The 11,172-nt window shown below is 36.5% G+C and overlaps 1 protein-coding gene across 1 annotated transcript; it reads right to left on the minus strand.

Annotated features, from left to right (window-relative positions):
* Nucleotides 1-3,710: 3,710 nt before the first annotated feature.
* On the minus strand, nt 3,711-9,577 carry LOC139128803 (uncharacterized). Its single transcript, XM_070694511.1, has 6 exons — nt 9,400-9,577; nt 8,619-8,791; nt 7,574-7,734; nt 6,748-6,954; nt 5,252-5,344; nt 3,711-4,317 (listed from the first exon to the last, which is right to left on the minus strand). The coding sequence occupies exons 1-6, from the start codon at nt 9,417-9,419 to the stop codon at nt 3,859-3,861; spliced, it is 1,113 nt and encodes a 370-aa protein (XP_070550612.1). The 5' UTR covers nt 9,420-9,577; the 3' UTR covers nt 3,711-3,858.
* Between the last annotated feature and the right edge of the window lie 1,595 nt (nt 9,578-11,172).

The raw sequence follows: 11,172 nt of genomic DNA on the forward strand, positions 1-11,172 counted from the left end.
TCAGCGACGATGCAGTGTCTGCCATTCTTCAAGGATGATATCATCCATTACCTGTGAATGAAACAAATTTTTATTAGTCCATTAAATTTGAAGAAAATTAAAAGATAAGTGTTGTGGAAAGATGAGTGAATTCATATTGTCTTATCAACAAATTCATTAAAAGTCCTATAAGCTGCAACTTTTCACAATATTTTCATAATGTTGCATGCAAGGTACAATTAGTGCATGTAAATAGACATACTGTTGGGTATCCATACACATACCGATATTATCAACCTCTGCTCATGACAGAATGTCGAAACGTGAGCAAAATAATTTTTACGTGGGTGCTGCACTCCATTAATCAGCCCCCATGGCAAGAGTTGCACTTGTTTAAAATTGAATTTGTTCACAATTATAATAAGTGTTAAGGCATGAACAGAGGTCGAAAATATTTATGTGCACACTCATTAGCAATAATGTCAAAAGTTGCAGCTTTTGGTGCTTTGATGTTATGTTGGATTGTTGGGTAATAATACTATATTGTATTTCAGTAATATGAAGGAATAAATCTTACATCAAGTAATTTTGACCAAATTAAAAACATACATTTCCTAAATTATCAATGTACGCAAAACTATATTTTTTTCTTGGAAGAAAGATTAGTTGAATTATTGCAGCACTTGAAGCATTGCAAAAGAGACCTTTCTCAGCACATGCAGATGCAGTAAGGAAAATAAAATTGTGTGTGATTCTTGTAGTCTGCCTTGTCCTACAATTGCATTGGCATCTGCTTCTTTTTTGAAAGCACGAAAATGGAACTAAAAGTAATTTATTTACCAGATCCACTGAATATGTGAAGTATCCATCCCCCTCTGTGGCTGAAAGTTTGAATCACATGGTCATACGTTCTTTGTGGAGTGTCACAGGACCACATATTGTGTCGTTCTTCGGTTGGATGTTGAATTGGATTCTTGTCTTGTGAGCAGTACATAGCCACCACCATACACTGTACGGCCTCTATCAGTCCAAATCTGCGGGCTGAAATGTAGAAATAATAATATCTATTATTTTACAAGCCTAAATCTAACTTCAACATTTTTACACTTTATGTTTGTAAATATCGATTACAAAGAGTGCCAAGAATACATTACCCTTTTCCTGCCAAGTTCATATTTCCCCATCAGGTCTAGATCGTTAAAACTAGTGAAGCACAATATGTAACATTCGGTGCATTTTAACAACAAATTGAACTTTTGAAGACCTTGAAATCACAGATACTGAAAACATTATTTGTATGGACTAAAGCTGTTGGAACAGACCAAGCCAAATTGGTGGAAATACGTATTGTTGTGGCTCAACACTGCTTTTCCCTGAGTGGCTGATGGGGAAGTAATATCGTCTGGCAGGAAAAGGGTTAATTAAATGAATTTCATTTGCTAAATGTATTTAGCAATCTATCTTCATCTGATATTTACACAAAATTGACATATTTCCAAAAAACATGCATCAAACTTGTCAATAAGCACCAACAAGGGTGTGTGTGTTGGTCGTTAAACTACATCATTTGGTCTATTTTATGTGTACGAGAGGAGGGGGAAGAAAGAACAATAGGGTAAAACAGTGATTGCACTTACTTGAGCTACAAGTTGTACATGACAGAACACAGGTTGCACAGAGACAAAGTTTTTGTCTCTTTTAAATGCCTGCATAATCTCTCCCATCTCTGAAGCTCTGCAGATGACAGCTATGTTAAATGCACTTTGTTGGCAGTCGACATTTATTGCCTTGATGGTAATCATCAGTCTTTGGATATCACTTGCTGACCATTCCTTGAAAATAAAATTGGAGACAGCTTTAATTCACTATTTGACATCCTGGTAGATTTAAGCATAGACAGTACAGGGATTACCCTGGCTCAAGAACGGCATGAGATAAAATCGCACATGAAAAAAAACAGTGGGAGAATTTCAAAGTCTGTGGGAACCGGACCTAACTTTCCCTGATTTTCTGCATATTGGTTAATTTGCATAACAATACTCTCAGTTTTCGGACGACCTCAGTTTTTCAGACATTTAATGACATGCTGTTCGTTATACTCACTTCGCTCCGTTTTGATAGCGTTTTACAAGTCATGCTACAGCATATTAAGTCAGGTGACGCTGCCGTCCCGTTTTGGATTTTTTTGGTAGAAGCTATTTCGGTGTACAAACTTTGTGAAGTTAGCCACACCGTACGATACGAGGTGTCGAACGCAACACACAGGGATAGCCCGTGTCCGATATCTGAGCGCTATACACGTTGAAATATAGTTGCGTTGTCCATTGATTAAACGTAACTAATTATCACAAAATATTTCCATATAGTTTTCTAAACACATCGAAATTGAAAATCGGGGTTCGAAGTTTCAAAATATCAATATTTAGCCCCTTATCATATTAAAAATACGACGTCCGATTACTGCGATAGCAGTTCGATTACATGCACTCAACATGGGGCAAAAATTTGGCAACTTTGACCCCCTAAATGCCACTTCTGTCGGTGATAACATTTTGAGGATAAACACAATAAAGTTTCGAAAGGTATGATAATAAGATTTCGTTGTGCTCGTCATTTATGAAACGGCTTTGGGTGAAATTCACTACCCTGTCTGAAAACTGTCACACTGAGTGTAGTTGTAATCGGAGGCGATCGAATCCATACTTTCTAGTGCAGGAGTAACGGAAGTACAGTAGTCCAGAATGGTGCATTTTTGTTTTTTCTTCGCAGTACCACTCGTACTGGACACGAATATTCCTTCGAAAGCGCCATTTTGAGCGACGACAACACACTGTACATCAGCAATGAACACTTGCTGTATCGACTCCAATGATTTGTCAATGAACGCAAAACTTCCTGTTGGCAACCAATCACAAACGCTGTTGAAACGGGTAACTCTGCAACAGCTTTTTTCTAGCGTAATTATAGCGCTCTCTACGGCGACACAATGAGTGGTTCTGTACTGAAAACCTGCCAAATATTACCGATGAATTTAGATCGCGTAAAGGTATCACGTACGCGCCATTTGAATTATCGGCGCGACTTTTTTGCCCAATTGGTTTTTCTGAATGCGATTTTTCTGATTTTTGAGCGTAAATATCGCGTTATCGCGCCCCAAAGTGATCCCTGCATATGTACCAGTAATATTTTAAGTCATGAACATAATTGAAACACATGACTAAACAGTCCCGTGTATGTTTATTAGTATAAGATATAAAGTGACATGCTAGGTGGCGTAAGGATTCCAACAAGCAATGAACCATGAACAATAACAATTTTATAACCATGACATTGAATGAAACAACTTATCATAAAATTCAGATAGCCGTTGAGAGTCATGGCTGAGACAGTAAAAAACTGAGATCTCAACTTAACACTTTTCAGTGTAGCCAGTAAGTAAAAGTAAATTAATTTGAATTTTCTGAAGAAAAAATCACTTCTGAATGACTCCATATGATGTAAAAGTCATGGCAAAGAGTTTCCCAGCCTATACAACAGATGATTATACCATGTGTATTTGTGGAATTTGGAAGCGAAAAACTATGTCAGGGGAAATACTATTGGTAAGCAAGGACCTCCATACTTATTGATTTCCGTGGCTATGACCAAAACACATTAAAAGAAGCAGCTTTGGTTGGTCGTGTTAGTAACAATGATAAGAGTACACTTACTGAAGGCATATTAACAATGTTAGGTCAATTCCTCGGAATCCTGGACACTGCTGTTTTAGTGAAGAGGCATTCAGATCGAGCACATCTGCATTGTGGATTGTGAATCCATAGGCGCCATCAGTTGCAAATACGGCAGTTTTACTCGCATCTTCCTTGTTTTTTTCTAGAATTACTGCTCTTTGGCAAATGATTCAAACTGTGCAGGTACACCACGACTGTACGATAGGTTTACAAACTGTTCTAGTTTTTCTCTTGTTGTTTCGTTTGGAAATCTTTGCCTTGCCTCTTCCCAGCCCCCTTCAACACAGCCAGTAATCATGACGAAAAATCTCTGTACCAGGTCTAATTTCCTCAGTACTGCCGATTCCTTTACTAGCTCTGTAACAGAAATTTCTGTTGAAATTATTTCTTCTAACAGCCATTTCTGATCGTTATTGTTAAGCCGAAGAAAGTCACCTAATTTTCTGAACGGAATTTCTGGCCTCTTCAATCCTCTCAGTTCAGCAGGCTTGAGATTCTGAGATCTTGTTCGACCTTCTTCATACATTGCGAACACTTGCATCATCAATGAAAAATGTCTCATTTTCGCAACAGCACAGCATATCTTCATGAAGAGGGAGTCGGCTTTCTGTGTCAAGAAATAATTAGTAATTAACATATCAATTTCATGAGCATGACACTTAACATCATCGATAATTGTGCCAGCGGCTTACTGACAATATGTATGCAGGTTCACAATATATTATGCGATTAACCGGAAGTGTACACAATTAAATTCATGGGTGCTGCCATGCTTTTTGAGTACTTGTGAATAAACAAATATGAAGTGTGCAAAGTATAACTTTATAACATGCCATTAATAAAATATATCTCTATTATTAGCCAGTTAGTATCATAATCCATCTTGTCAATGATATAAAATATTGTTACTATCACGCCTAAAGAAAAACAGAAAAAGAGAGAAAACTGCTGTACCTATGAACATAAGTAAAGAATGTTGGGATTGAATTTAAGAGAGCATCCTCTGTGTAAATAACTTGATGCAAAAATTGCCAGTTTTCAGCCACAATGTCAGTTTTTGGCTTGCAAGTGGAAGTTAGGCAGTGCAGTTACTCAATGGTAATGATGGCACAGTACATCCCTTGTTAAACACAATAGGTAGGTATGATGGTAAAAATTGCCAATTTATGTCCAACATTTTTACTCATTAAACACAAAATCTATACCTGCAGGGAGTCTGATATTGTGTATGTGTTTGAACTGTTGTCATCGGTAGGTAGATTGGCATTTAAAGCAAGTAATGATTAATTCTATTTTATCCTTTACTATTACTAATGATGAATCAATACAAATAAAATTAAAATTTTAACCCCTGGCGCGACACCAAGGGCTGAGTCCTATATGATATTACAAAAGCTGGAGATTATCATGTGATGTTCTGGTAATACACAGCTTGTCCATGTAAGACTGAAAACCTACACAGTGTAGGTTTTTAGTCTTACATTTTTAATATATAACATCAATGTTTATGTATCAACTGATACAGTCATTAGTAAACTTACCTCCTTAAGTATCATTGCACACGATTTCTCCCACTGTTCTTCTTTTGCTTCTACGTCTGGCATTTCTTCGTATCTATCCCGGCACATTTGAACCTAATGACCATAAACAAGAGGGCATATTACATCTTATCCAACAAAATACATACTAGATACATATTTTACAAAAATCATTGAGCACAATCAATTACCTGAATTACTCATTAAGTTTTGTTCAGTCTATCAGACAAAAGTGTCCTACAAATAAAACTGTCAAATTTCTTACCAAAAGACAACTAGTATTTGTTTGACGACCTTGTTTTTACTTGCAATAATAAACTTAAAATGTTGTACAACTGTTGGAAACTCAAAACTCTCCTTTAATGTCTCCAGTTTTACTTAAAAATTATATGAGTTCAACAGGAGATGTATTATGTAAATTGTACTGTCATCAATGCTGTTGTATAATTAGATGGTACCTTTAAGGCTTCAATGCACATTTCAACTTACAATAATCTCCAAAATGTCTGACGTTCTAACTAAAGATATTTTGTTCTATCAGTATCAACAATTTTTTTCTTGTTTAGATATTGCATACTCTTTACACCCAACACTCTGTTCTTGCTAAGTAATTTCAAATCCAATTTGTTGACAATCAAAGTAAGGCACTTCAGCCTTATGGGAATGTATATGTATTGAGAACGAAGGCTATTTTTTATAACTTACACAGCTTATGATGAACAAATCTGTACAATTTTCAAAGCATGGTTACAGTTGAATACTGTCTTGTCCAAGTATAATCCCTGCTCGTGTATAAGCCACTGCACTAATTTTGTGTGGAAGGTTTAAAATGAAGTAGATCTTGGCATAAGCCCCTACTTTTGCTGCACACATACATAAATCAACTGGTAAAATTTCTTTTCAGACCAAAGAAACTGGTGTGAAAAAATGTGAAATTAAAGTTCCCATGAACTTGATGAAGGTAACATAATGGAACATCTGCGCTATTTATGGTCCCTTATTATCATTTTGTGAAACTCTGTTGTCCCTTTGTGCAATGGAACAGACATACCGGTACTCTTAGGTCACAATGCATTTTTCATTTCTATTCTTATTCACAATGTTGCATTTCATCCTCTAAACATTTTTTTGTTTCCAACAATTACTTTTTTTCATCTTTATAGATTTTAACAATCACTATACAAGAATTTCCCATCTATGTTGTTGTTTTCTGAGATCTGGTTACATGAGTCAGTGTTCTCCACAGCTTAGAAAACAGATGGATGGCCAATTAACATAACAGTGCATAATTTGCATATTCTTTTGTTGTGAAAATGTATTCTTATGTGCAGTTATTAACATAAGAATAAATTGCTCCAAAAACGGAGGGGTGGCCCACCCATAAAAATCCCCTTGTGGAGAACCCTGTGAGTAAAAGATTTTTAAAAAGCAGTTTTGTGTCTCTGAGGTTATACTTGGAACAGTGCAGTACATCAGATGTGTAAGATAACTCATCCTACCTTCTCTTTGAAAGTCATCGAATGATGGAATTCAACAGTTGCATTATGTCTATGGGCCAACCACTTCCTCTGTTCATCGCTCAGTCCTGCATAGACAACAGCGAGTCTACTTTTCAGTTCTTTCCGATTTCCATATTTTTCACTCAGGCGTTTAACAGCAAGGAAAGAATGCTGCCCTCCAATAACCTCATATGTGTAGCCGTTAACCTAGAATAATAATGAGAACAGGTTTTTGAAACAGGACAAGTTAAACATTGCAATAACTGTTCACTTTACATACATCAAAAAGCTCTACTTTGTGAATGCCATCATTACACACATTTTCTCTTTCATATCAGAAGTCACCATGAAATTGTTACGCTAACTAAAGAAGTAGTCTCCCCTATCTAGAAATGTTGTGATTATTGCTATTCAAACAGTACAGGGAAATCAACCAAAAAGTCTGTGGTATATTTAATAATTTTAACATCATTGATGCATGTTTTGATATTCAAACACTAGGTGAAGGATAAGGCACAGAATAAATGTGAATGTGTTTGCTAAGTAGAGGCCGTATGTCAAAAGATAAAAATATTGTAAATACAGCTAAATGTGTATAGCACATTTTGCATGCATTCATTTCACAGGCATTGAGTTGCATGACACTGCTTCTGTCTCACATGCAAGTCATGTACATTTCACAGGGAGAAGTTGAAATGTATTTTCATTACATTACCCTTCCATATATTGACCCAGATGTTGTTTAGATACATTCTCAACCTGGAAAGTGTTAGGACACAATGCATGCCAAGCAAACATAGGTAAAGTTCAGTTCCAAGATACTCACATTGGACTCCCTAAAGTTCTCCTTTGATTCATTTTTCAACACAACAATTAATGGTTGATATGCCTCATCAAGGTAATCCTCCATAGCTGCTTCCAATTTGTCATCAGGAGCCCTTGCTTGCTTCCCTAGTTCCAGTGCGCTGATATCAATTAAAAACGGTCCTTGAGAAAAGACAAACATAACATTGTCATTGGGAAGACAGCAGGATAATATACAAATAAGATTTTCTAATAATTTTTTTATGTAAATATTTCATCAAAGTCTGACACACCATACCAAAGATGTGCACAGAAAGACTTCAGTTATCATCTGCTAGTACATGGCACTTGTCTTTGATAGAACATCACAGTTTGATATATCACTAATATTTGGTTCATGTTTTGATGGTGAAAGTGTGTCAACTATGGGTGGACTGTTAACCCACAGAATTCTTATTAAACCAACTGTTCCTACCATCAATCATGCCACTTGAGAAACAACTTAGGATTGGCAAGTACACATAACTTTATGTGAATATCCTTGGGTTGTGTAAATGCTTTTTGTGCAGACAATAATATACATGTATGAATAGACTTGTCAAAAGCTCAGGATTAGTCACCTACTGAAATCCCCTTATGATGAGCACTAAAGCTTAAATTAATAACCAATTCAAGTTTATTTCTTTGTCAAAAATCAGCAAGAATTACTCAATTAAACCAATCCTTAGAATTAAAATAATCAACAGTAAACACTTTCAAACCATACGCTTTTTATAAGGTTAACCAGGAGCTTCATACTGACACTAGTGATGTTTGTCAGCTGCACACGACATATATAATTTAGACATTTTGTTCTTCATACCGCATTGAAGAATGAGCGAGTCTTTCATGAGCTTCTCTTTTCTTGTACTTAACCAAAAAGGTCAGTGTTGTTTAGTATTTATCTGCACTTTATTTCAAATACCTCAATTATTCCTCTTTGCACTAATTGATAATGACTAGATTTCCTCAAAGAGTGTTGTCTTTCCGACAGATAAGGGAAACATAGAGATCTTTGTCAAGCTTACCAGTTCCAATGTGGCAGTCCCTGATGCTTTCTTTCATCGATAGCTCCTCCTCACTCATTTCTTTGTTCAGTTTTTCTGCCTTCTTTTTCTTTGAAAGTGTCGGTAGCACTAATTGTTTTGCAGCATCTGTCAATTTTCTCTTCTTTGTGCTTCTTGATAAGGGAGTATTTGACCTGTGTAATTCACCAAAATAAAAAGAAATGTTGTATTCACACTCAAAGTAACATATTGGTTTCAATGTCAGCAATAGGTCTCCAGAGATTTGGACCATTACCCTTCACATTAATGCTTTATGTTATTAAAATCTTTGGACAGACTACCCGTATTACATGCACTGCAGTCTTATATGACTTTGAGCATTATATGTACTCTAGCTTTTGCTGTATTTTGTTGGTTGCAACTTGTATTCTCTTTGCTGCTTCATATGTACCAAAGTAGCTTGGTGAATCTCATTGTGTTAGATCTCTTTGTAGGCTTGGTTACAAAGGACTGGAATGTTTGCATTCATACATGTGCGGTTTCTCTAATTTGGTACCTGAGAAAACTTGTGATTTCATAGTTCTGTGAAATGTGAACCATGTTTCATTTGATTCCACTGCAAAGGGAGTGTAACAGAAGGTCACTAGTTCAAGGTAGAATGACCATGAATCAAATTACACAAATTTAGAAGTTCAAATGGTTAAACTCATGATATGTATGGTCCAAAGAATTCATCAATGAATTGTCATGGGTTTTGTTTTCATCAATTGTGTTTTAGTCTCTCAGATGTCGATGTACTTACATACTAGCTGCGGGACTCATCACATCATCATCATCATCATCTGGTGTAGACTCTATGCCATTACTGGAACTATGACTAATATTTTCTGTTGTTTCTGATTCATCCTCTGACTCGGAGTCATCTTCACTGGAATCGTTGGTCAGGTTACTCACACTTGATGCAGGTGAAGATGTGTCTTCCTTACGGACAAGACTGAATTAAAATGATCACAGAACTCCTGTGGACTTCTAAGATCTCTGAATTGGCGACACATGTCATTCTTGTTCCACACAAAGGAAGAACGTAGGAGCTTGTATGGATGATCATTTTTGTCAGTAAAGTAAACCTGAAAAAAACCCAAATATTATCATTATGGTTGATGTATTTGGCAAATGCAGAATACTTATATACTGATTTATCAATCAATGCTAACAAACCATGGTCCAAACATCATGAATATTCTCACTATTCAGACCTCATCACTTTACTCAAAGTGATTAGTTTGCATTAATTGATGAAATACTTTGCTGCAAGAGTGAAATACTTAACAAGTTGCTTCATTTTTCGGCAATGTCCATCTCCACTGTCAGAGAAAACTTTGCCTAAATCATAAACTGTATCATTGAAACAATAAGGTGTGAAAAGCCAGTCTAACCCTATTCCTGCCAAGTCCATATTTCACCATCACCTCAAGATGGTTAAAATTAATGAACACAACATATTCCATATATTGTGTATTTTAAAAAAATACTGTACATTTGAAGGTGGTTGAAAACATAAATACTGTAAACTTGATTTTTTGGGACTAAAGATGCTATATAGACCAAGCCAACCAGGTGAAAATACGTCATGATTTGGCTCAATACCGCTTTAACTGACTTGGCTGATGCACAGTAAGTGAGGCTACCCACAATTCTCCATGATCTGTACACACGGAGATCACTCACTGAAGCAAATTTCTTCCGTACACAGAAGAACTCTGTCCAAATTTCAAAATTCCCGCAACATAGTTCTCATAATCATAATTTTCTGATTTCTCACTGTGAATAATGAGACAAATAACCCCTTTTCTGCGGAGGAGATAGCAATTTTGTAATTTTGTCGACATAGATTTTTGACAGCCATACACCATATTTTCAAGGAAACTAAGGGAATAAGTTGCATCTGTGTTGGCAAAGAAAACGTATTGACTGATTTTTAATGTAGTAATGGCGTGTACACGTCAGACCAACAGACGTGTATCTACACACATCCATGCACGGGCCGCGAAGCTACCGCAGAACGGACTTGCAGCCAACTAGTACTATTATTTCAAGTAACTGTGGTATAGACCTTCCAGAAAAACTCGAGGGTCTTTGACAATGATTGTGGGTCGAACAACGGTCATGCCATAGCATTGCTGCGAAAACAGCCCTGCCACTCCTTGACATGTTCTTTTGTTTAGATCGTCCATGTAGCCGACACGAACACGAAGTGTCTGTTACCGGCCACCAAAAACTATGAAAAATAGTCAAGAATGAGCTACAAAGTCACTATCAGTTTTAAGTTGCAGGTAGAATAAGTCTGTGCCTTTGTATAAAATACTATAAAAATAGTAGAAAGTGAACAACCAGCTGAAAATTAGTTGAGGAGACCTTAACCGCATATCATTTGCATCTCATTGTCGGCTACATGGACTGTGTGCCTTCTTTTGGGAGTGTAGCCACTCCAATGACCAAGCTACAACCGAGTGGCAAAGGCTACGGATTCGCAGCAACCCATAGCATAGCTGCAGTACAGTAGCTCGAGGTTTTG

The sequence above is a fragment of the Ptychodera flava genome, unplaced genomic scaffold, assembly GCF_041260155.1.
Source record: "Ptychodera flava strain L36383 unplaced genomic scaffold, AS_Pfla_20210202 Scaffold_71__1_contigs__length_606264_pilon, whole genome shotgun sequence".
NCBI lineage: Eukaryota > Metazoa > Hemichordata > Enteropneusta > Ptychoderidae > Ptychodera > Ptychodera flava.